General features: G+C 43.2%; 2 protein-coding genes across 5 annotated transcripts in view; both read right to left on the reverse strand.

Annotated features, from left to right (window-relative positions):
* The window catches only part of itga9 (integrin, alpha 9), an 84,313-nt gene extending 61,841 nt beyond the window's left edge, over window positions 1–22,472 (reverse strand). Inside the window, exons 1-6 of the mRNA XM_036126496.1 lie at window positions 21,625–22,472; window positions 21,260–21,387; window positions 16,049–16,155; window positions 13,554–13,677; window positions 10,928–10,995; window positions 1,538–1,667 (exon numbers count right to left, since the gene is read on the reverse strand). Coding sequence (XP_035982389.1) covers window positions 1,538–1,667; window positions 10,928–10,995; window positions 13,554–13,677; window positions 16,049–16,155; window positions 21,260–21,387; window positions 21,625–21,812 — 745 coding nt within the window. The 5' untranslated portion in view covers window positions 21,813–22,472. The remainder of the gene's footprint in view (window positions 1–1,537; window positions 1,668–10,927; window positions 10,996–13,553; window positions 13,678–16,048; window positions 16,156–21,259; window positions 21,388–21,624) is intronic.
* Window positions 22,473–24,857: 2,385 nt separating this feature from the next.
* The window catches only part of golga4 (golgin A4), a 32,665-nt gene continuing 30,748 nt past the window's right edge, over window positions 24,858–26,774 (reverse strand). For 3 of the 4 annotated variants that reach the window (XM_021314687.2, XM_036126790.1, XM_021314688.2), the window contains 2 exons: window positions 25,597–25,683; window positions 25,142–25,505 (listed from right to left, as the gene is read on the reverse strand). In XM_021314687.2, coding sequence (XP_021170362.2) covers window positions 25,491–25,505; window positions 25,597–25,683 — 102 coding nt within the window. In that variant the 3' untranslated portion in view covers window positions 25,142–25,490. Of the gene's footprint in view, window positions 25,506–25,596; window positions 25,684–26,774 lie in introns of all 4 variants that reach the window. The other variant, XM_021314686.2, reaches the window with a different exon arrangement.

The raw sequence follows: 26,774 nt of genomic DNA on the forward strand, positions 1-26,774 counted from the left end.
TTAAGTGTGGTTCATATGCTTTCAATGTGTTAAACATATATTCAATGTAAGCCTGCCTTATACAGCTCTACACCAGTGGTTGGTCATGACCAAATGTCAACCATCCAATCCATACTATGACCCTTAGGTGAAAAGAAATTATTAGTACAACCCAAGAACCACCAAGGGTCAAGTCTACCATAAACAGCAATACGATGAAATACCAGTGCTGCTGCTCCTGCTAAACCATGACTTCCATCAACATGAACTGGGAGGTTGTTGCCAACCGAGAAAGAACCTACGTCTTCAAAATCAATCAGTTTGCAGTTGCCCAAATGCTAAAGCCAAATTCTTCATGGAGAAGAGTTATAAGGTCAGACGAGACAAAGACCGAGCTGTTTGGACACTTAAAAAGATGCAGAGTCAATGTGAGGCATTTAAAGTCAAGAACGATGCACTGGCTGTCAAGCACAGCGGTGGCAGCATCATTCTGGGGTTACTGTTTTTGCTGCCACTTATGCTGGTGCTTTGCACAAAATGGGAGGAGCAATAAAAAAGGTATACTCCCTCTGAATTCTTCAGCTTCACCTAAATTGAACGGCTAGACGGTTGAAATTAGGACACCGTGTTGTGTCCCGGTGGCACAAAAATGCATGAAAATGTAGTTTTAGAGATTAGCAAACAGGCCAACATTTAGCTGCTGTTGAAAATGCATAGACTGTGATTACAAACGAGGCGCAGGGCCAGGAAACCAAAGAACTCAAACAAGCATTTTTAATGAAAAGGAGTGGTCAAACAACCAGCTAGAAACAGACCAGAAACATACAGAAGGATGTGTGACTTTAGTGAAACTTGCCAAAGAACAATGATCCAAGTATGATTGGACCAAATGTAGCCATTTGAGCCTGTATTCATAATTTTCATTCTGTGTGAATTTCAGAAAATCCAAAGTTACTTTTTTATCCTGCAAAGTTACTTCATTTATCCTGTAAAGTTATTTTATTACCCTGCAAAGTTACTTTATTTTTCTGCCAAGTTACTTTATTATCCTGCAAAGTTATTCTATATCCTGCAAAGTTACTTTATTTATCCTGTAAAGTTATTTCATTTATCCTGTAAAGTTATTTTATTACCCTGCAAAGTTACATTATTTTCCTGCCAAGTTACTTTATTATCCTGCAAAGTTCCTTTATATTCTGCAAAGTTACTTTATTTATCCTGTAAAGTTATTTTACTATCCTGCAAAGTTACTTTATTTTCCTGCCAAGTTACTTTATTATCCTGCAAAGTTACTTTATTCTGAAATCCACTGCAATTCACTGAAATTCTCAAGCTGTATACAAACGAAATTTTGTTCTGTACGCACTCTGTGCATACAAAATGACAAACAAAAGTTTGTCTAAGTCAAACTCAAACTTTGCACCAGACTCTCGCTTTTAAAAAAATCATTCTTCACTCAGTGAAGCAGTTTGCTGTATAATCATTATACTCTCCCAAAAAAAAGAGCAGTTCAAATGCATCATTGTACATTAAATTGTTTTAAGTAAGTGGCTCCCACCAAGGTAGCTGTATCGGTGCAAGTCGATGTTGTCTTTGTCCGGGCTGTAGGAGGTGTTGGAAGTCATGTTGTACACCTTCACCGTCCCCGTCCAGTAGTACGACCCCGGAGCCCCCATCACCACCAGCTCCTGAGCATGAAAGAGCAGAAGACACACGTCACCGCGGGCTCCTCTGCCGTAACCTGTTTCTATTACGGAAGAAAAGCACAGAGAACGAGAATGGAAAAGAAAAGCACAGCGGGGTGGGTGTCTGGTTAACCAGTGACCACAGAACCACAGGTCGGGGCTATCTGCCTTTAAACACGCATTCGTATCGTGTGCCAACAGAAGCAGCCCCGATTGATGGTACAGGCAAAAACAAAACGGAAATTCATAAAAAGAGCAAAATGGTCTTTGATTTGAAAATTTAAAAAAATAAAAACACACACACACACACACACACTGCAGAAAAGATGCAGCCTCCCCCCCCCGAATATCAGGCCTGCCAGTTACACCGGGGAATGTGGATTTACTGCCGGGACCTCTTCATTTGAACAAACAAACTTAACAACACAGTCAGGACCTTACTCAGCAGTATGCCTTCCCTGTGCTGCTGCGGCGTCAAACATCTGGGCACCACCAGGCACACGGAGCAAAAGTTCAGGCAAGGATAAAGCCCAAACAGTTGGATGTCTTCTCTTTCAATTCCTCGCATTCCTTCAAAGGTAGGGGGGGTGGTGGTGTTCAAACGGTTTACCAGATCCACTGTGACGGGGTCTCCAGCCGTGGAGGAAAAGGTAGCCTGATAATAATAATTCTCTTTTACAAGTAATTAGAATACTAGAATCTTTCTCCAAAGTATCAGATTACTCGTTAAACTGGTCTAAATCTACGGTACTGTCAATTAATTGCTCTCTCGAAAACTCCCTAAATTTACAAATGCAATCAGGAAATATTAAATATTTAGGTATTACTGTGTCGAATAAATTAACAGATTTACTTAAACTTAACCATGCCCCACTTTTAAACAGGATAGAAGAGGACCTTGAAAGATGGAAACCGCTTCCAATCACACTTATGGGTAGGGTAGCTTCAATAAAAATGATGGTCCTACCTAGAATTAATTATTTATTTTCAATGGTCCCCAATAAACCATCATCTGACTGGTTTAAATCTCTAGACTCTGCCATTTCTAGATTTCTTTGGAAAGATAAACCCCCACGTATTAGCTTAAAGACAATACAGAAGACTAAAGACAGGGGAGGATTAGATCTGCCTAACTTCCATAACTATTACTTAGCAAATAGGCTACAATACATCTCTAAATGGATAAAAAATAGTCTTTTAGATGAGCCTTGGTTAGATATAGAACAGGAAATGTGCAATAATATCATGATTTCAGATCTGCCGTTTATAAGCTCAAATATAAAACGGCATACATGCTTCAAATATATCAACATTAGTTCTACTCTGACAGCATGGTGGGAGTTCCTCAAAATGACAAAGTCATCCCTTATCCCATGCAGTCGTACACCTATCTGGAATAACCCTGATATCCTACAAAATAATAAAATGATAAACTTTACATACTGGAAGAATAAAGGTATTAAATATCTGGAACATCTACTTGACGGAACCGAGTTCATCAATTTTGCTAAACTAAATATGCAATATGGCATTAGTAAAAATAAATTCTTGGAATATGAACAACTTAAATCTATAATTAAAAATAAATATAAGCATATTAATGGTGGTTTACAAGTCCCAACTAATATAATAGAGTTCTTAGATTTAACCCCCCCCAAACTACTGTCTAAATCATACAGGACACTGACTAAAATAGATGATTCGATATCTCTTCCTATAATGAAGTGGGAAAAAGATTTATCAGGCACCTTTGAACAAAATTTCTGGGCTCAGACATGTCTAAGAACTTTCAAATTGACTAGAAACACCAACCTACAACTAATACAATACAAAATCCTTCACAGAGTACATTACACAGGACAAAGATTATTCAAGATGGGTCTGGCACAATCTAATATCTGCCCACACTGCATAGGCAATCATCCTGATAATTATTTTCATGCGTTATGGTTATGCACACCAGTCCAGAGGTTCTGGACACAGATATGTAAGGACTTATCAAGGTGCTTGAGCTGTAAGATTACACCATCCCCATCAGTTTGCCTGTTCGGTAATTTTGAGGAAAGTCCTCTGAAAAAAGAAATAGTTTACATGGTTTTTACTGCTTTATGCATCGCAAAGAAAACTATCCTCATGAATTGGAAAAGTAAACAAAATCTCAGTATCAATCAGTATAGAGATCTTTTGTTGGATCATATTAATCTAGAGACAGCATCTGCTTCCACATCTGATTGGTCTTTTTGGGCTCCTCTGATCAACACCATCACTTAGTGGAATAGGGGGCGGTGGGTTGCTTCCTGCAGGGCGCAGTGGCTGGATGGAGGGGTTCCTGGGGCCCTGGGGACACTTGGAGTAGGGCGCCTGGTGGATCCGGCTCCGGGGTCTGTTGCCCCCATCTGGGAGGAGTTTGGGAGGCCTACGGGTGGCCTACAGCAGCCGCTTGCGGCGCTCTTTGGGAGCTGCGTGTTGACGGACGTGGGTTACTGACCTGGTAGCTGTGCTGCCGCTGGGTGGGGCCGGGGTGGGTCTGGGGGTCTGGGGTCCCTGGGGCGCGCCGCCCTCGGGCGCGGGCCCCGGGGGGGCCTCGGGGGTTCCGGTTCCGGGGGGTGTGCCGCTTTTGGTGTGGGCCGGCGCGCGCCCGGGTGTCCGCCCCTGCACGGGGCCTCTGGTGCGCTGGGGGGCCTCGGGGCCCGTTGAGCTGGTAGGGGGGGCATGGTCATTAACACCTCTGGGCAGATGCTCTTCTCCTTTATTGGAGGGGCACTCTGCCAGTGGGGGGAGGGGGGAAGGAGGGGGAGTAGGGATCTACCCAGCCTGGATGTCTACTGTCGAATGTATGGTGAGTTGTTTGAACGTTAATGTTGGGGAGGGATTAAATCCACGGGTGGGGGGGGGGGGGGGGGGGGGGGGGGTTGGGGGGGGGGGGGTTGACGTTCTGGTGGGCTTGTGTCCGGCCCCCTGTCCCGGTCCTGGTCCGTGTCGTCTTCGGGTGCGGGTTTCACCTGGGGGGTGGGGTTGGGGTGGCTCGTGCGGGCCGGCTGGCCAGGGTCCCCCCCTATTATTATTATTATTATTATTATTATTATTATTTATTTATTTATTTATTTAGTTTAAGTAGGCTTGGTGGGTGGGCTGGGGGGGGCTTAGGTGTTGGTCCTGGTGGGTGGTTGGCTGGCGGGCCCTGCGGCCTCTCCCTGGCCCCCGGGCTACGGTGGTGCCGCTGGCGAGGCCCCCTTCTCTAGGTGGGGCTTTCGGGGAGCGGGGGTGCCTATTGGAGTCAGTAGGGGAGCTGGCTCCCTGGGTTGGCTTCCCAGTCATTTGCTCCCCATCCCCGGACTCCTCCCTCTGTCTGCTCCATCACGCCGCCACACATGTAGGTCATGAGGGAGGGAGCGTTACTGGAGGTTGCCACTTTCTGGTGACGCCCCTCTCCCCAATTTTATTTTGCATCTTAGACACTTCCACTTCAAACATTTTTCACATCACACACTCATATAGGCCATAGTAGGGGGGGGTGGGGGGAAGACGTCTGGGAGGGGGCTTATGTTGTGTGGGCCTCACCTCGGACGGCTCCCTTCACCTCCTCTCCCACTTAGACATTGAGGGCTCTGGGCAGTCACACGGAAGGGGTGCGCTGGCAACAGCTACCTTCCGAAAGGGGGGTGGGCTGTGCCGTGCATCCCCTTCGGCGCTCCCAGTTTTTAAACGCACTTGAGAACAACATGCAACAACACAACATTTGAGCAGGCGTAGGGAGGGTCGGGGTCTTCTGCACACCCCCGTTCTCCGATGGAGGCAAGGAGTCTGGGGCCTGGAGGAGGTGCGGGCCACTGTGTCCGGGGTCTTGGCGGGGGGCTGCGGTGTGCAGTCAGCGGCCTACCAGGTCTGGGGCTGATGCCTCCGCTCCCCCCAGGGGACGGGGGGCAGGGATGGCAAGGGTAGGTGGGGGGAGGGAGTGGGTTTATTAGGTATTTAGGGGGAGGGGGGGGCTCTGGCCGGGTGGCTCGTGCGGGTCGTGTTGGCCCGCCCTCTTGGGGGGGCCCGGTCCGGGGGGCGTCTGGTCGGGGGCCGGGGCCGGGGGTCGGGCACAAGCAGTCGTATAGTCGATTTGGGGTGACCCCCCCCCCCCTTTTGGTCAGTGTTGGATGTGAGTGTTATGTGGGAATGTGTGTACAGCGTCTTTTTTTTTTTTTTTTTTTTTTTTCTCTGTGTGTGGCGAGTGGGGCACAAGGGAGGGAATGGGTGAATGAGTTTTTTTTTTTTTTTTTTTTTTCTTTCCAGGTATGGGTGTGGTCCGCTCCCTCTCCCAAGAACATCTCAAGTCTCCGATAGGTGCGGAGCCCATCCCCCCACGTCCTGCCCTCCTCCACTTCGTTGGCGGGCGCCTTGGCCCCCTGGCGCATTAGTTGGCTTCGGGTTTGGGGCGGGTTCCCGGGCGTGCGCCGGCCCGCTCCTGGCGGCCTCTTCGCGGGGCCTGGCCCCCCGGGGGGCGGCCGGGGCCCTCGTCGCGGGGGCGGGGGCGCCCCTGGGGCCTCTGGCCCTCAGGGCCCATGGCCGGGACCACTTCAGCGGGGCTGGCTGCCGGCGGAGCCCACGGGCTCGTCTCCGCGGCTCTTGAGGGTGTCGGCATTGCGGTGGCTGGGGGATTTCCTCGGGGTCGTCTCTGCTCCTTCCTTGGGGGGGGGGGTTGCAGATATCCTGTGTCGGCCCCTCCTGGGCGACCTGCTTTAGGGACCCCTTTGGGAGTCCGGGGCTACGGGTCCCCTGACGCCTGCCTCTGTGCTCGGGGAAGGTGGGTCTTCGGTTCTCCACAATCACTATCAAGCTATTTCTGGATAATCTTCACCTAAACTAGTGCACTTTCACATCTCCCACTGGTGCTGGGTCCCAGGTATTAAGTGTTCACTTATATACAGTAATCTTATAATTTATTTATTTATTTATTTATGTTGTGTCACTTTCTTTTTTCAAATATCACATTACACATGTCAGCTTACATAATAATATATATGATTTAGCAATGGCATCTAGGTGTTATTCGAGTGTATCTGTTGCTTTATGTCTGTTGGTTGTGCTGTTCTTTTTGTCTCTTTCCAGGTGATGGAGCAGACAGAGGACATTTTATCATTCTCTTCCTTTTATCTCCTCTTTCTTTCACCTCTACTCTTTTTTTTTTTCTTTTCTTTCACTTTTTGTTCTTCCTTTACTCTCCCATTGTCATGTCCATATAATTTGAAATTCTCCTTGCAGGAATCATAATAAAGCTATTTACAAGCATAAATCAAGTGGAGCACTATGGCGAAAGCTGTTTGCTCCACTTGTAAAAGCAAAATCTGTCGAGCTCCATCTGGCATTGAGATATCAATTCCTATTGCCATAGTGCTAGACAGGACACTGGGAAGAAAAAAAAAAAAAAAAAAAAAAAAAAAAAAAAAAAAAAAAAAAAAAAAGGAAAAGGTAGCCTGATAATGTCTCGGGTTTCCCGCCTTCGCTTTTCCACATCTTTTGTCTGGTTTTTGCGTGCGGCTCTCACATGAGGCGATTCGAAGCATCTCGCGAAACAACAGCATCAGAAGAGGTTCTACTTAAAAACTCGTTTGTGGCAGTTTGGCAGGTATTTTACGCAAATATTTGATTCAAATAATAAAAAACAAAACGCAAAAGACCTCTTAAGGCCATGTTATACAGTGTGGTAAGTGTTTAGGAATGAGATTCTTACATGCAGAACAAAAAAGAAGGGGCTGTTTTCCCAATTATTCTGTTAAATGATCTCCGTTCAGTAAAACCATTATTGAAGCGCTAAGTCGTGAAAACTCAGGATAGCCTATTAAATCAAAGAAATGCTTACATAACAATGTCTAATCTTTTTTTTTTTTCGTGTATCTCTGGCGAAAGAAAGCAATTTCATTAACATTGCTCCAATCGTTAAACAAAAGATATCAACCAAATTCTCTATTCTAACTTAGAAGAAATTTAGGATGACCGGCCCTCTAATAGTCTCAGCCCCTTTGGCCAGAATGACTTCAGTGAGACTTTCCTTGCAGCCGTCCACCGGTCTCCGGGATGGAGGACAGTTCGCCTCCCTCCTCACTATCAGCAGTGAGAGGGTTGAGGGGTTTCTGCGTTCTTAAAATGAGTGCATTTGTCCTTGATTTGAGCAGGTAAATAACATGATTTGCCAATGGAATAAGATTTTTGCACTTAAAATAGGAACAATTCATCTCCATTATCTTATTTCAAGTGCAGGATGTCTAATTATCCTATTTTAGGGGTCAAAATACTCATTCCATTGGCAAAAGAACTTATTTACCTGCTCAAATCAAGGACAAATACACTAACTTTAAGAACATTTTACTTATTTTTAGATCCGTTTTTGCAGTGCAGTACAGAACGGTTCAAGTCACCTCACAGCATTTTTTTTTTTTTTTTTTTTCACCTCACAGCATTTAATGAGACCAAAATCATGCCTTTGACTCGCTCCAGCACTTTCCCTCTTCTTTTTTTTTTTTTAGGCAGTTTTTGTGAATGTTCTTGTTAATTTGGGGTCATTGTCTTGTTGGAGGGCTGGAAGATCACGTTTTGTTACCGATGGTGTCACGTTTTCCTCAAAGACCTATCCAGTCTCCTTCTGACTGTACAGGTTTTCAGCGGGCTAAGTCCGCATGTTTGATATGGGGGAGCAGGGTTTGAATCCTGGCTGCGTCAGAAAGGGCATCCAACATAAAAAGTCTGTTTGTAAGTGGCGACGACTTGGTGTGGTGACCCCTGCATGAAGGAGCAGCAGGAAATAGCTGCACCCTGGTGACATTTTAGGGTTTTGGAGACTTTTTTTAGCATCCTGTGGACTGCTTTAAGTGTGAACATGCTTGGACGACCAGACCTGGACATGTATGTGGTTGTGTTGAATGTCTTCCGCTTGTAGACGGTTTTCTGCACAGTGGAACGGCTGATTTGAAATCCTCTTTCTTTAAACCCCTTACCAGACACTTAAGGTGCTACACTCTTCTTTTTAAAGGCAAGCCAAGGCAAATTTATTTATATAGCACAATTCAGTACAGAGACAATGCAAAGTGCTTTACATGATTAAAATATAGGAATAAAAGCAAGTGAAGGCCTCACACAGCTCTTACGATCATAACCATGGTGCTCACCCTCACTCCAACAGTCAGGAGCACACCGCAGTAAATGTCGGAGGTTTGAAAAGGGCCATCTTCTTTCAAAATATTGAAGTCTAATCATGTTCGGCTGATGTGATCAGCTTCTTAAATGGGAACAAATGTGAAGGCTGTTCTCATTTAGTCATCAGCAGAACCTGTGACCTGCGGTGTGTTTCTTTTATATCTAAATACTTTAAACAAGTCAAATATGCTAGTAAACTCCTTTTTGTTCATAAACGTATTTTATTTATTTTCTCTCATTCCAGATTTTTATTTCTTAACCAATTTAATTTCACTTACTTTAATTTTTATTTAAAAGGTAAACCAAAAAAATTGTTTCTGTTGCTTACTTATACTACTTAGATTTCTCATTATTAACAAATATAATTAAATATCGATGAATCCAAACCTATCAGAAAGACTGGCTGTCGTAGGTGGTGCTAAACGTTTTGCTTGACTTTACCTTAAATTAAATCTGAATCTTGACTCTCGTCTGATTACCTTTGTGACTAGCCAGTTATTCATTTGAATTATCAACATATAAAAAATAAGTAAAGTTTCTTATTATCAGATGTCTTTTCAAAGCTCTTAATAAGTCATTTTCTGCTCAGAGGACGCGTTCAGGTTACTTTATGCCCACTGCACATTACTGCAGGTCTAATCTGGGTGTCAACGTAACCTGAGACACAGAAAACCGTTCACAGGGCTTGGCACACATGTCTAACGTCAGGAAAGTATTTTTAATGCCACTATACAGAAAACAGACACGTTTAAACTCCTTAAATATCCCAGATTTTGTTTCAAATCTTCTCCCAGTCCAAATACAACCTAAACCTATTTAATTTCTCTGTTAACTGTCGTGTTTCCCTGACTCCACATAAACCGCGTTCTTCACACCGGATGTATACGGCAAAGGTACCGGTGCTCCGAATCCAAGGATGATGTCATGTAAGCTTCAGAGGACAGCCTTGCTTTTTTAACCATTTATCTCGTGGAACCACACCACAGGTCACACGAACCAGCCACAGCCCTTTTCCTACCATCTCTGCACATGGAAACATAAGCTAACACTTATCAGCAGTTAATCAGCACAGCGCCTGCGGCTTCGATATAAACATTGTGCAAATCCGACTGGTGGATTCAGATTTTCCACATCATTTGACTCCTTAAACAAATGTGGGAAAAGACCCGGTTCTGTTCGCCGTGCGGGACGTCTCTGCTAACTATCCTTTGAATATCAGAGTCAAAGTCAACAAAGAGCACTGGGATAACGACGCTTTGAAGCTTTTGGCGGTACTGGGGTGGAAAAAATGCACAGCAAGGATGACCATGAAGGACTAATCTGGTGCATTGTTACAGTTCGAAAGTTGTTATAAATTTTTATTGTGACTTTTATTATTATCAAAATAGAAAAAAACCCGCAGCACTGCCCTGGTCCTTCTGGGGAATCCCAGTGCTTTCTCAGGCCAGAGGGGACATGTAGTTATTATCTGGGTCTCCTCTCAGTGGTATGTGTCTGGAAAACGTCCAGAGGGAGGAACCCTGGAGGCCTCCTGATCAGGAGACTCAAATCAGCTCCATCGGAGCGGAGGAGCAGCAGCTCCTTGTTTCACCCTTTCGCTAAACCTGAGCCCAGCCTCCCTGAGATGGAAGCGTGATCCTGAATCCCATTCTTTGAACAAAAACTCATATTACTTACCGGCATTTGAAATATTTAGGAATATTCATTCGACGGACCAAGCGTTTATAAACAAACAGCAGCAATATTTTTTTTACAACGTTAGAAAGCATATGTATATTAATTTATAGCGTTGTTTTATTTTGCATGATGGAAATGACTAAACTCTTGAGCAAAGATGTGCATTTACAAAGAAGACCAGAGTATGACTTCTAAAACTTCCAACTTTTTGGCTCATTTGAACTATATTTCTGTCGTTAATGTCAACATTTAAGATGTAGGTCATATTTTATATGACAATCTGACATTGTGAGGTTCGGTCTCCATGAAATGAGATAAATTAATAAAGAATCAATCCACCTTAAGCTCCGAACCTAAACAAAGAATAAATAAAGATGATATGAAGATGAAAAAGCACTGCTGCTGACCTCTGTGAAAACTCCCGCTATCCCGGCTTGGCACGATCCGTGCTCTTCCCCATACTTCTGCTTATAGTCTGCAAGAAGAAAGAAAAAAAACAAACCACAAATTATTTAGCTGTTTGCTCAAGCCAGCACTTACTGGTGTTTCTTCTCCTGCATATGGAGCTAGTCAGAGACCGGGTCCAATCCACGAGGAATCCAGCGGCAGAGAGCAGAGCGAAGCAAGGGGTGCAGCTTCACTTTTTACAAAACGACCTATTACTTGGGAAGGGAGTGAGGGGTTTATTGCTCTCAGGTTACAAAAATATTAAGCTTGGATTTTTAAGGAAAATGCAATGTAAATATAGTTACATGCACAGCATGTCAAGCTGCTGGCAGTGAGATGGAGAAAAGGCAATCTAATCCTGACCCGGGAGCACAAGAGTGGCGCAAAGCGGAATTTGATAGATCTCTCAATACATCACCTATAAAATTATATAAACAGCATTTTGGTGTATGTTGATTCAAGTTATTCTAGGGTGGACATCATTTTTCCATATGTGTAACAATAAGGCGTAAAAATGGAGTTGATTTACCATAAATAATCAAAATATTTTTTTTCTTCTAATCTCCGGGAAACCAAGACGAAATGATTGGCTCCTCTGTTCCTTTGCTGAGAAGTGTTTCAGAGAGTAAAAGTCTTTTTGGACGACAGAGAGAACGATTGAGCCATGGACTAGCTCCCCTGCAGCTGCTCCTGCCAGAACGCCAATTACAGGCCGGAGGGAAAGTTTGCACCCCCCACCCCTGATGACGGTGCTGGCTGCTGAGATAACGCTCCATAATGTCCCTGTTGGTCTAACAGGGGACCTGGACCCCTCTTAGGTGTCCCATGAAAAATAAACAAGGTTACAAGATGATGGGGAGCAGAAATCTAAAGATGGGTCGCCAGCCATGTCTAATCCAAGCTAGAAGTAAACCATTTAATTTGATTCTGTTTTTAAAGAGAATAACTTTTAAGATATTCCAAACTTCCAGTGCCTTGTAAAAGCTTTTATAATTCAACTTTTCACATTTGGCCATTTTAAAACCGCAATCATCCATTTTTTTTTTTTTTTTACTGATTCTATTTGAAACACCAACACAAAGCAGAACTTAATAAGTAAAATTGTACAGGTTTTTTTTTTCATTTTTTTCCCCCCCCCAAATAAATATTTGGAAATTGTGACGTGCGTTTGTATGCAGCCCATTTTCATCTCATATCCCCAAATAATCACCCATGCAACCAACCGCCTTTAGAAGTCATCCAATTAATCCAGCCTTGTGCATTTTAATCTTAGTATAAAAGCAGCTTTTCTGTGTTGGTTGATTTAAGAAAAAGCATCCCAAAAATCACAATTTTTGGAAAGATGGGAAAATATTTAAAGCAGGGTTAGGTTAGAAAGCAGCATCTCCAGGTCAGAGCATCTCTATAAGAACTATTCAATATGTCGTCCCAACATGAAAAGGGAATCACTTTGAACACACAACCCCTACAAAGAAACACCATCATGCTGTTCAGATGCATTTCTTTAGCAGGGTAACAGTTTAAAGATGGTTGGAGTTAAATACAGGGCCATTATTGAAGAAATGCTGTGGGAGGCAGCAATACGCTTCAGGGATGGATGTTAACTTTCTAGCAGTACATCGACCCTAAACATACGGCCAGAGCTACAATGGAATGGATTATTCAGGTCTTAGGCTACGTTCACACTGCAGGTCTTGACGCTCAATTCAGATTTTTTTGTGAAATATGATTTTTTGTTGCGTGGTCGTTCACATTTCCAAAGATATGCGACTTGTATGTGATCTCCTGTGTGAACTGAATGCGTTCAACCTAAGTGTCGCGCATGCGCACTCGAGGACGCGATGACGTCACACGTAGCAAGCGTCCTCAGTGTTTGCGGAAGTAAAGATGGATTATAATGCTGGCGCGCATTTTGCGGTCATTAATTTATTTTCTAACCGGAGCTTTCACCTCCACTGAATGCTCTCCTCATTGTAGTCCGCTATGGGTGTCGTCTTTCTTCCCGCTTCTGCATAGCAGGACGCAGATTAGTGACATTTGTCGAGTATCGGTGACGTACAGGTCGGATAAATGCGACCCGGCCGTGCAGACACAGGTCGTATTTGAAAAGATCGGATACGTATCGGATTCAGGACCACATATCCAAGTGGCCTGGGTCGCATTTGAAAAAATCTGATCTGTGTTGTTCAGACCGTCATAAAAAGATCAGATCCAGGTCTCATATGGGCAAAAAAATCGGAATTGGGTCACTTCAGGCTGCATTGTGAATGTAGCCTTAAAATGGCCTAGTCAAAGTCCAGAACTTAATTAAAATGAAAGTCTTTAGCAAGACTTGAAAACTGATACAAACCTTGCAGGGTTAGATCTTCTCTGCATAAAAGAATGGGTGTGAAATTGAAGTGCTTGAATGTGCAAAGTTGGAAGAGACATACATGAAAAGACTTGCAGCTGCAAATGCAGCAATTGGTGATCCTAGAGAGCGATGAGCCTCTGGAGGGCTGAATACAAATGCACACCACACTTTTCAGATATTCCCGTTGTAAATCTGTGTGCTTAAAATGAAGAAAGCTTGTTTTTCAGTTTTACCCTCATAGCAAGGGATGAGCGGTATTGTCCTTCCCTTGAGCGTCGGGGGGATGATGGAGCAGTACCCATGTGGAAGGATGTGTTCCGAGGCGTAGTAGACGTTTTTCCAGCGGTGAGCACAGGCCTGCGAGAGGAAACAGAGACAAGCTCATTCGGGTTACAACGCGAGCACTTCAGGCCTCCTTACACCACACTGATGGCCTCAGCAGCTTCCTCCTCGCTGAGCTGGAGCCAGCACGTCTCTGCGGCCTACGATGATGGCCGTCAGGGGGTGGGGGGGGGGGGGGGGGGGGGGGGGGGGGTTAAAGCCCGTCCAGAAGCCCCCGACCATGCTGTAACAGCCATGGTCTGTGGTGTGAATATCTCCGCTGCAGTTCTCTGCTTGCCAAGCTGTATTTTCTCATCAACATTTGGGCTTTTATTGCAAAACAGCAAACCGGAGAAAAAGGTCAAAAAACGGCAAAGGCAGGAACAAGGAGCAGATCAAAAGGCGAAGGAACCAACTCCAAAGAGGGAGCTCGTTGTGGACGGTGACGTTGAGCAATTCCAAAACAACATTTCGCTGTTTATTTCCCCCCCCCCCCCCCTAAATTACACATTCCACAGATCTACAACCAAACAGGATAATAAAGTCGGGATTTTGGAAGCTGACTTAAAAAACAGGCTGCATGCATGTGCGAATGTGGTAATAATTTATAACCCCTGGGGATCAGCGGTGGGGCTCCTGTGGCTCTGGGGACAGTCCTGGATGCCTATGTGCAGACAACTGTGCTTAATTCCCCCCCCCCCCCCGCCCAAAAAAACCTCAACATCCCTCCATCGCTTCCCCACAAAGACACACACACACAAAATAATTGGAAATGCAATACACTCTGCAGCCTGTAGACATAAACACAGCATCAGATGACTCTCTGGGAAAAGGATGAGAGGTTGAGAAACATTTTTTTTTTTTTTTTAAGTTTTATGGTCCACTGACAGAAAACGTTGCATCTCTTTCCTTCCTCGGTGACGGCCGAGACGACTCAGCTCACTTCTGGGGCAGACGATGCCTGCGCAGTCGGGAGGGAGAGGGCCGCTCTGTTGTGATGTTCCCGTTCTGTTTCAAAGGCCTCCGTCATCACAAACAAAGCTTTCACTGAAAGCTCGGGTGAAATCACCACACAGCACACATCTGCCAAGCAGCCGTTATAGCTCTGCTGAGTCCGCTCGGATGAGATTAAAAAAAAAAAAAACGGAGCTTTGGAGAGGCACGGCAACACGTGGCTTTGGAGCCGCCTCCTCTGTTTCATCGCAGCCCTCTCAGAACTGGGAGAGTTTACCTAAAAGACTTCTTTTTTTTTTTTTTGTTACACAACTCGACTCCCACGTTCTCAAAACGTCAAGACCCACCGGGGTTTTTGACTGACAGGCGGGTTGGAGCTGGGGGGGCACTGGTTTACACTGCAAAAAGGAAACTTAAAGTAAGTAAAATTTTCTTAAAATTAGTATATTTTTCCTTGATTTGAGCAGCTAAATAAGACTATTTGCCAATGGAATGAGAATTTCCAGCCCTAAAATAGGATAATTAGATATCCTGCACTTGAAATAAGATGATAGAGATGAATTGTTCTTATTTTAAGTACAAAAATCTTATTCCATTGGCAGATAGAATGATTTACCAGCTCAAAAGAAAGAAAAATACACTAATTTCAAGAGGATTTTACCTACTTTTAGTTCCCTTTTTGCAGTGTACAGCCAGAACATTTCACTACAAACTGGTCCAAACACACAAGATACAGAGACAAATGGAGGCTCTGGAAATCCAACACAATCTGAGCGCCACGTCTGATAGGATTTCATTTTGATTTCCATCAAAATCAGCTGTTTTTTGTTTTTGTTTTTTTTCTCAAATCATTTACCTGCCAGGAGTACTTCTAAAGCTTTAGTACCCACCAAGAACCAACAAACGGTCCAGTAAAGGCTCCCCCCCTTCCACACGCTTGCTCTCTGCACTCAGCGGGAGACAGGGGTTAATATTTAATGAAAGGCTGCCCCTCACATGGGACCACCGCTGAGGGGGCCGAAGCCTAAACAAACTCTGCCAGCCGCCATACGATCTGAGTGCAAACACTCCAGCGAGCACGTCCAGGATTTACAGCGCTGCGACGTCCCACGCGTTAAAAATCTACTTTTAACAGACTCCTCCAGCACCAGTTGAAGGTTTCGTACGAAGCCGGTTTCCCGAGCAAGCAGCCGTTCCAGCCTGACGTACACAACACGTCATTGAGAACCTTTGCTTTAAATCCTTCACTCTTAGTGTTTGTGCCAGGCGGCGCTTGTGAGGATGGAAAGAGAGGCGTGTTTAGCCGGAGCGAGGCCAGCTGTGGTTTAACAGTGCGGTTCGGGGGTAAGACATTTGTAACAATGATGTGGGGCATGATCTGGTCTGTGCTTTACGAGGAGACGTGGTCCATGCTGACTAAACTGCAGAAGAAGAAGAAGAAACTGCGGCCCACCAGTATTTTGCCGTCGGCCCGGTCCTGGCGGGCCAGGCTGACCCCCATCCACTCGTCATCCCTGTCTCCTTGGCACGTCTTCCCACACGGCTCTTCGGGGTTGTTCCCTGAAAGACAAAGAGGGCGGTTTGCAGACGGTGAGTCATCGGGATGGAGGGAGAAGCCGACTCGTTTCTTCTGATTGTGGAAGGGATTTTTGCGCCGCTCGCAGTTTGAGACGGTGCAGTGAACTGAGTTATCGCTATACTGTGAAATCCAAAAGATGTCAAACTCTCCACAGCGCAGCAATACTTGATTTTTCCGGTTAACATCCCTTCTAATACAGCGGCTTGCAAAAATACAAATATTCCTTTAACACAGTTTCTGTGTTTTTACCACCAACCTCTTTTTTTTATTGCCGATTTATGTGATAGAAAATAAAAAATGACTCATAATTTAAAAAAAAATTAATTAAGCTTTGACATTTTTTTCTTACAAATAAACATCTTAAAGGTGTTATCTCCCATCCACTTAACTCTGACACCCCTAAATAAGTCCAGTGCAACCAGCTGTCATATAATTTTAGCATAAAACCAGCTGTTCTGGAGGTTCTAGAGGTTTTTGTTTAGAGAACCTTAAGATACAAACAAGGACGTTGGGGTATGACAAAATATCCCAAGCTTTTAAACACCTCACAGACTACTTTTCAGTCCATGTCAAATGGAAGAACTGTGGCAAAAAAATCAGACCAGGCCATCGACCTAAACTGACAGGCCAAGCATGGGTCAGGGAGGAGCTGCAGGAATCCACAGCTCAGACGGGGAAATCTGTTGACAGGACAAGCATTTCTCACACATTCCACTAATTCAACCTCTGTGGAGGGGTGGCAAGAAGAAAGTCATTACTGAAAGAGAACAAAGAGGAGTCCAGTTTGCATTTTGCCACAAGCCAAGTAGGGCAGATGTCCTCGTTCTTGGTCCTCAGGACCCACCGTCCTGCAGGTCTTATGTGTGTCCTGCTACCCCAGGCCTGACTTAGACGAATGGGTGATTAACACGTTTCTGCTGCACGTAACGGTATGATGAGGAGGTAAGCCAATCATTTGAATCTGTTGTGCTGATACTAAAACATAAATAATGGTGGGTCTGGAGGAGAAGGGTTGGGGACGCATCAAACATGTGTAATCAGATAGATTGTGCAAAACTAACCCTGCATACCACCCTGAACACAATCTCCTCATTGAGATGCTTATCTCAGGGGCAAGAGGGATGATGGAGGGTGCTAAATATAAGGTGGTACTGACAGAAAACCTCTTAGAGGCTGCAAAAGACTTAAGACTGCATGCGGGGGACGTTCCCCTTCCAGCCGGGTGATCATAAACATGCAGCCAGATTAACAACGTAAAGGTTCAGATTAAAGTATCCTTTTCAGAATGGACCAGTCATTTAAACATGTTGGAAGACGTGGAAGTGCTGAATGCAGATGCTTTCTATCCAATCAGACTGACTTTAAACTATTTTGCAAGAGGAAAAGGGCAAAACAGTTCAATTTATAGATGTGCTAAGCTGATAGCGACTCAACCCTCAAAAAAAACTGCCGCTGTAAATCCAGTGAAAACTAGTTACGCAAGGAACTGCCTCAGCGTGTCCGAATAAAATGTGCGCCACACTTTTCAGATTTTTATTTGTAAAAATATTTTAGAGCCATTTATTATTTTTCTTTGACTTTCAAAATATGTGCTACTGTGATTAGGTCTTAAAAAAAGCCCAATAAAATACCTTGTAGTTCATGGTTGTAATGTGACAACGTGTGAAAAAGTTGAAAAGACATGAACACATCTAACATCTTTAGATGGGTTTTCAGAAGATAAAGAAAAAAACATATTTATTCAGGATTTGTTTTAGCAATAAATGTAAGAACTTTTCCCATAACTCAGATACTGTTCAGTCTGGCGAAAGTGCTCTGGGCACTTCACATGCTTAGACTCGTATCCATTATGCAATTATCATCAGATAATTCATTCATTTTATAGCGTGAGAATGGTTACTATCATCCGCACGCAGCTATGAAAAACTATCTTCAGACGTTTAGAGGAGACACGATTTCTGCACCACAGTCAATCCTGATGTTTTGATGAGGAGGCAGCAAACCTGAAAACATTTTCAGAAATTTTTACGAGTGATGCATCCCTAATAAGAAAAAAAAATGACTTAATTAGCATAAAACACTAATATCTGAACTGTTACAATATGCAGAATATGGATGTGGCTACCAAACCCAAAGACAGAGGAGTTAATGTGAAAATACAGTTTGTCCCCCTGCTTTGTTTTCTGAAAATTAATTATTCTGATATATTCTGTGCCAACTCCGTCTTTAAATAAACTTGGAACACAGAAAAACCTACTGTGAGAATGCTGATTGTTGGGTTTAGCTCCGCCTTCAAAGCAATTATTCCCTCATAGACTTTTACTAAAACTGAGCAATCTGGGATATTAGACCCTAAATAAAAGACCACAGAATGTCGGGGATGGAGTGCAAACATCCTAGCCTCGTGAGACCATCCTGATCTCGCAAGCTTTCAAGGTTTCACTCGCAGATCAGTCTGGCTACTCTCCGTTGAAGAAAATTTGGAGCCGTTCACCAAACGAACGTCCAATCAGAGGCGGGTTGAGGTGTGACGCAACGGGAAGCGCGACAGTTCAGTCTAAAGAACATGGCGGCTTCAGCCGATGAAACTAGCGTTAGCGTGGCTATCGAGCAAGTTTTATCGGAATTACAGAGTATTTCTTTGCTGAGCTAACGAGCCTTTACCTGCAGCAGCAAGAGCACCTTGGCTTGTGGTTGTGTTTTCGTCGTCGCTCGTAACAGAGCGACGACGAATCTGATTGGTTCATTTGGCCCGTCTATCACCAACATAGGCCAATCAGCTAACCAGTATTTTCGCCCCTTCCCAAAATTACTTCAACGGAAGGTTTCCAGATGGATATGCGGAGCAAATCTATCTGGCGGAGTCAGGTAACAAACATCCAGGAAGTCGTCTTGCATTTGGAAGGTTGTGGGTTTGATTCCAGCTTCCCCTTTTCACATGTTGATATGCACCTGGGCAAGGCACTTGTGTGCCAGTTAGTTAGTGTGATTGGGTGAATGTGCCTACAGTGTAGAGCGTTTTGAGAGGTCAGTACGATTAGGGAATCGCTTCATAAATTCAGTCCTTGTCTTGAACGGCACACCTCAGGGATGTGTCCTTGTCTCCTTCTCCTTTTCCCTCCTCACCTATGATTGTCCCCCCATCTGCTCCAGTAAGACAACTGAGAAATATGCATCTATAGTAGGACTGATAACTGACAACCAGGGGGAAGTTCAGTATTTAAGTAAATTGTATCCACACAATGATCTGAAATAAAGCAGGGAAATGCTAAGATGACTTCAGAAGGCACATAGAATATTTCTTGGCCCTCATACATCTAATCTGGTATCTCTTTGACCACAAATATATCTCCTTTGGACAGGAAGGCCCAGCAGAGGCTTTTCTTCCTCAGGAAGCTAAAGTAAGATAATCCCCCTCACCATCTGCATCTGTAATCTGGAACCTTTTGACCTGCACTGCTGTAAAAAGTGGATTTCAGTTTGAGCTGCAGAAAGACCTGCAGTGGGCGGTGAGGAATAGAGAGCGGAAAACTGACACACCACCTCTCTCCTGTAAGGTGATCTACATGGAGAGACTGCAAAGGAATAATAGCTGCATTTTAAGGAACCACACTTATTTTGGGCTTCCTCTTTTCTCACTACTTCCTTCCAAAGGAAGATGCAAACTTATCAGAGCACATCAAAGAGGCTAAAAAAAAACAGATTCTTCTCAGGCTGCTAAATATAAAGCACACAGAGCACCAGAAAACCTTTAAGGAACACAATTTTTGTATTTGTAACTCATGTCTTTATCATGATTTGATTGCATTTCTTTTCAATTGGAAGGCGTCTGCTCAGATTGGACTAAAGTTGAACCTTTTGGCCTACATGTGCCCTCGCTACACCACCATAATCATACAACATTATTATCCCTTCGCACCATAAGAGGAGAAGATGGGCAAAATTGATGGAAAGATGATAGTTGAAGACAACCTTTCAGGGGCTGAAAGAGACATGAGACTGACATGGTGAGTTCCCATGAAGAACACAACCCAAAAAATACAGTCTTATCTACCATGGATTGATTTAATCCAAGCATATTTGTGTGTTTGAATGGCCCAGTCAAATTCCTGGGACCTAAATCCAAAATAAATGTCTACAGCAAGACTTTGAAATTTACTGCAGGTACACTTTATCCAGTCGGAGGAGCTTCACTTGCTGCTGTGCACAGCTGATACAGACATATCTCTATGGACCTGTCGCTGTAATTGCAGTGAAATGGGAACTGAAGATAAATGCATACAAATATTTGCAAATTTTTGGAAATAATGTTGACAATACTTTGTGCTTGGCTATCGCCTAACGTTTCTTTTAAATACATGGACATATGTGGGCGTAACCTGACAAACTAGGAGAAAGCTAAAATCCCTTTGCAACACAGTATTCTGGCCTTTTTTTATATAATATCTTCCTGCCCATACTGAGAGTTAATGTTTCAGCAACAATGAGACTAGACATTTCGCTTTTGCTGTTTTATTTCCATAGAGTCCACTAAGGCAGCGCTATGACACATATAGCTGAGTGTTTCTCTGGGACTATTTTTGTTGTTTGTTTGCTGTGTTCTGCTTTAGTTACACACTGGCTGACAGCAGAGTTAATATTAAAGCCATCCGCGCACCCTCTGTGCCTGGACCATGAGAGCGAAGGAGAGCAGAGCGTGATGGGGGCTTTGTAAGGGGAAGGGAGTCCTAATCCCAACGATTTTGGCTCATGTGCTTGGAAAATATCAGCAGAAAACATAAATCATATTAGTCCAAATATTTATAAAGTTCTGCACGCATAGCCCCCCTTTGCTTTTAGACGTAAAAACGTCCAAACTTGGGGGTCGTTAAATGCCAAATACAAGGCTGCATTATTCTGATAAAACAAAACAGATGCTTTGAGAAGGGAGTGCACGCAAAGAATGAAGCAAAGAGAGTAAAATATGTGGACTGTAGCACCAGACAGGGGAATTTCACCTGAGTTGTGTTATAGGAACATGTGTTGCAGAGAATGCGTGACACTATATGAAGTTGCGTTAACGCAGCGGTGGTTGAGATCACTGACCTTCTACCAGATCCACCTCAGTGCAGCGCCGGTCTGGGTTGCTGTGAACCCGACACTGGAACACAGCTCCGGGAGAGCGCACCGAGCTACTGTAGGAAGAGTTTGCCTTGGGTGCCCCCACTATAATCCTGTGAGGGGAGAGCATTGGAAAACAAACTCAGTTCGTCTCAAAATCTGTTTCCGAGAAGATGAAACAAAACGATGACAATCCAAGCAGCGCAAAGCAAGCTGTCCTTCTGAGAACCGCGTGCTTAAATGTATATGGTTGTGGATGCAACCCTGACTCTAAACATATTAAACGAAAAATACAAACCAAATGCGTAATTGAGAAAAAAAAAACAATTTCCAGGAACTCTGGGACTCACCAGCGTGTGTTGTCATGAAAATGCTCCAACACAGAGTAGCCAAAAAAACTAGAACTCGGTCCTTTGAACACCAAAGGATGTTCTAAGTCTATATTGTAACAGCAAGACAGCGAAATAAAGAGAAAGACGTAAAAACTTTGCAGCACGCCCGTTCTGCGCGTCAGATTAGGAGCCATCCCTTTGCGCATCGTGCGTAATAACGCGGTAAAAGTATCCAAAAACTAAGAAAACACACAAAAATATGAAGCAATCCTTAGCTCTCCACTGGTAAAAAAAAAACAAAAAATGTTGCAAGAATGTTTTTAAGGTGCTCCTGCTTCGTTTAGCGCCTCATTTGTTCAGCGGTGGCAAAACCAAAGCCTGGAGGAGGAAAGTTAACGGTCCGGTAAATAACGTGCGTCAGCTCCTCTCCATTTCTCTGTCAGTCTGAGTAAGTTGCTGCTCTCGGGCTCACGGTCTGTCACATAAATGCAGCCAGCAGTCATGTCCTTAGGGGGACAGCCTGGAAATAAGAGACGCTTTTCTTTTTTTCAAAACAAAAGCATCAAAGTTTATGAGAAAATAAGTCATCGCTGCTCATCGGGAGGTGGTGCTTTATTGTGAAGGGTCAAATCGGAAACGTGGTTTCTTTTTACAGTCAAAAAGAAAAAGAAGGGGAGAAAAAAAAGAGGTGAATGTTTTTGAGGCGCAAAGCGTCACATTACACCCATGAGCTTTATTGGGGTTCAAGCGCAAGAAAAGGGAGCGATGAGCGCTGACTGCTGCCCCCTAAAGGCCGTGGATATTTAGCAACCTGCAAAAGCTTCACTTTTCATTATGTGTGTTCAAATTCTGAGATTATCTGATAAAAATCAGGCTTATCAGCTGGAGCGGGGCTTTTTAAACTATTGCAATCAAAATATGACAACACCCTGTGCACAGATGAAAGAAGTAACTTTCTGTTTCTGTTATATCTGAATTTATGAAGTGTCCATACATTTATTTTTTGTTATTCGTCACATTACAACCACACACTTTAATGTTTTATGTGATAGACGAACAGACATTAGCAAATATTGTGTAGTGCAAAGAAAATACATGGTTTGACTTTTTGTTTTATGCATTTTCTGCAAAGCATTGCTGGCATACCCCTGCATCCAGTGCAACCAATCAACCTAAGATGTCACCTGATTAATAAAGAGCTTACCTGTGTTTAAATCCAGCGGTTCCGTGAATAACACAAGACAAGTCAGAGATAAAGTTGTTCAGGAGTTTCAATGTTCAACTTCCAGCAGAACCACAACCACAAACCTTCAGCCAAAAATGAAATGTTTCAGACCAAAGTGTATTCATTTGTTAGAATGGTCCAGTCAATGTCTGGACCTACTGAGATTCTGTGGAGGTATTTGGTAAGAGCAATAAAAAAAAAAAAAAAAAAATCCAACTTCAAAGCACAATAGGCAGATAATGTCTGCTAAAAGACATAACCCCAAAGAAAGGTGATTCCCCATAACAGTGATTTAGGACTACAGACAAATGAAGGCATCATTTATATATATATATATATATATATATATATATATATATATATATATATATATATATATATATATATATAGTAAATAATAGGAAAACCATGAATCATTCTCTTTCCACTTTATTTTATTGAGCTACTTTGTGTTGCTCTACCACATAAAATATTGATAAATCTCAGTGACATAATGTGGGTGGATGGATCATGTAAAAAGATGCAAATGTTCCTGGTATTTTCATGTGGCCTTTACAGATCAACCCATTACCTCATATCGCAAAAGTCAGTGAATTAATTTCACCTCAACTGAACAGAGCAATGTGCAGCAATAGTTCAGCATTATATAGGTCAAAACAAACTCAAAAACCTTGTGCATATTTTATATCATCAGCTCATCGTCCAACAGCATTTCCGCTCAGTGTTCTCTGTAAATTAGGTTTAGAGATGCTTACTCCAAAGTGCAGAAGTCCTGAAGGACAAGTTAAAAACTGCCAAAAAATATTTCAAAAGGCCATAAATACAAGAAAACAGTACAACTGACCAAATGTTTGTTAAAAACGATTTATGTTTCTGATGTTTTTGTCTCACTCGTTAATAATTAAGGCAGTAAGAATGTTTAAGTCAGACTCTTCAGGGCTTCTACAGTGTTAAATAAGATGTTAACTTCTTTCAAATGACTAAAGGAGTTTCTTCTTCTCTTCCTTTTCATGGAAGAAAAAATGTGTGAGAAGCACTTTTTGATAAACTGTCAAACACATTTCATACAGTAGATCACTGGCTGCAGCAGAAGCTTGATGGTACTAGTTTTGACAGAAGTACGTGAGAAACATCCAGTCAGAGATTCACTGCTATTTCTAGCAAAAAGCTGCTCCTGCTGACTTAGTGAACCTCAAATAGTCGCAGGGAATGACATTCTGCAGAACCAGCGGAACACAATAATGACGAAATCTTCTGTGTATTCTCTGAACTGCTGAACTATAACCCATAAACTCTGCACAACATTCGCATATTTGCATTATTGCATCTCCATCTAGCATTACAAACGCTGCCCAACTCTTAGTTTTTAAATGCATTCTTGCACAAATGCCCTTTGCGCAATCAAATTCTGTACATACAAATGTTTTTTTTTTTTTTTATATTTACTCGTACACTGTGACTTTCTCCTGCATTTACATTTCAATTGCTTTACTTTTAAATCAGTGCTGCACCTTATACTGCATTTTAAATCTACTGTCAATTACAAGCTGTATTCTTGCACTCATGCCCTTGCACAATCAACTCTGCACATACAAATGGTTTTAAAAACAACTCAACTGTACACTGACATCTCCTGCATTGTCTACATTTAAATTTACTTTTAAATCACTGCTGCACCTTATACTGTAATTTAATTTTTACTGCAATTTACAAGATGAATGCAACGAAATTTCGTTCTGTACGCACTCTGTGCATACAAAATGACAAATAAAGTTGTCTAAGTCTAAGTATTGATATTCAAATATTTTAAGTGCTTTTATTGAGGAAGAAAAGGTTGAAGGTGTGACAGGCAATCTTGAAACGCAGACTTTGAGGTTGCAGCCGTCTGAAAAAAAATTAGTTTTTTTGCTACCTTGTTGGAATGATTAACAAAAAAAAAAAAAGTAGTAAAACAGAAAGTAATAAAACCCGTTTTTAACCATTGTACCTTAGTAAGTACGCACAGGGGAAAATAAGGGACAAAATGTATTTTTGTAAATAAGATTTTATTTGCTAGCCTCAAAATGTAAAGCAGTCATGTGCCCTATATTACAGTCTCCATTCTTATTTTACAATTTACACTTGGGGTGTTTCGAAGTTCGTCAGTCAGTGTCAAAATATAAAGCGTAGAAAAAGCCGCGCCGAACAAACCCGGTCCCAAAGGCCAGTCACTCCATATGGTGCGAGTGCACAGTTAAAGGGTCGTTTACAGAGGAAGCCAATCAGACAAAAGAACTACACAGGAACATATAAATCAAGTGACTGTCAGCATTAGTGTGTGATATTATTTATTGCACAAGCCTTGTTTTCTTTTTTTTTTATAAACACATCCTAAAATAACCCAAAACATTATTAAAAACATAAATTATACTCAGTAGAAGTGAATTATGGAAGATTTGTGTTTCTGTCAGAAACTCTTTATTCCCCTCATACCTTTAATTGGATTTCCACACACTTCATCACACACACACACTTATGCCCCAGAATGTGCTCACAAACACACAACCTTACACACACACATAAAAAAAAGACGTGATACAGAGGGAAGGACTTCAAATAATCCATGGCAGTCTTCCCCCTCAGCAGCAGATCTTCATCGTGAAGTTCCCGTATCCAAAACTCATCGTAACCAAGGCTGTGGGAGGTGGGAGAGACGAAATTCACGTTTATTAAAACGAAGAAACGAGCTACAGAGCGTTGAGCCGTCGGGCTACCGGGATGCTTACGATTGGTTTGGAGTCTTCTCTGTCCAAAACCTTTTGCGCCTGGTCCGCAGGAAACTTGAGCATGGAGGTAATCACTTTGGCCATCGTCTGCAGAAGAGACAAACAGAGGGGGGAAATTTTCAAAAGAGAGGATCATCATCCCATTAAAAGCACAACAGTGCAGTCACTGCTACCTTTGACACGTCACAAAATCTAGTTACGGCCGCTCCGAGACAATTAAAGCCTAACGAGACAAAGGAAGAAGGATGAAAATGTTCTCTATAATTAACTTCAGGTCCATCTGCCACAGAGCACGCACTTCCCCATAAATGCAGGAGATAATCAAAAACAGCGGCGCGGCATCGGAAAGCTAAGCGCCGCACCGGCTCTGAGCGAGGCCAGCGCCGCTCTGAGCGGCAAAGCTGCGTCACGCGGGATGCACGTGCTCGCAGGCTGCCTGTGGGACATCCTCCACGCAGAGGAGGTCTGCCATGTCGCTGGAAAACGTAGCCGTGTGTCGAGGAGCGGGGGAGAGTCCCGCTGAGTTTAGAGGAGAGGAGATCGCTGTTAATTATCAGAAACCAGACTAGAGCCGGCACAAGTTTCACTGAGGGGATGCAATATCCGCCTGCTATACAGCTTTACTGTCAGGTTTTCCAATTAAACTAAAATATATGAACCAAACAGAGCATGGCTGGAAGTTTAAAAACAGTCGATTAGAAAATAAAACGCAAACAAGAACAAGAAACAACTGCTGATTAAAGACAAAAAGAGATAAGCACCCAGAAACTATAGAGCGTTTTGGGCATAAATTAGGTCACTTAGGCTCTCGTTATAATAACAGATTTATTCTTAATGTTCTGAAAGGCAATACCTTGAAAAAGTATTCACAAGACAAACGGTTTTCTACACTTTATACAAATCAAACTTTGAGAAAAGTAGCGTGAATATATGTGCATATTTCTGGGAGACGCAGCAAACCCAGACACCAGGATTGGGGTGTTGCCGTTTAACGAAGTTTCTTCCACGTTGGATCGGCAGCCAGAACACGCAGTGAAGGCCACCAGAACCAGAACGCCAGGAAGATGATTTGTACGGCCGTGATCAGCAGGTAATAGAGTTAGAGGGTCACTATCGATCATATTCTATCAGCTGGGGCTTAAAGACCAGCGGCGTCGCCCCTCAGGTCCGGCGCTGAG

This window comes from Fundulus heteroclitus, chromosome 22 (genome assembly GCF_011125445.2).
Source record: "Fundulus heteroclitus isolate FHET01 chromosome 22, MU-UCD_Fhet_4.1, whole genome shotgun sequence".
Classification (NCBI taxonomy): Eukaryota; Metazoa; Chordata; class Actinopteri; order Cyprinodontiformes; family Fundulidae; genus Fundulus; species Fundulus heteroclitus.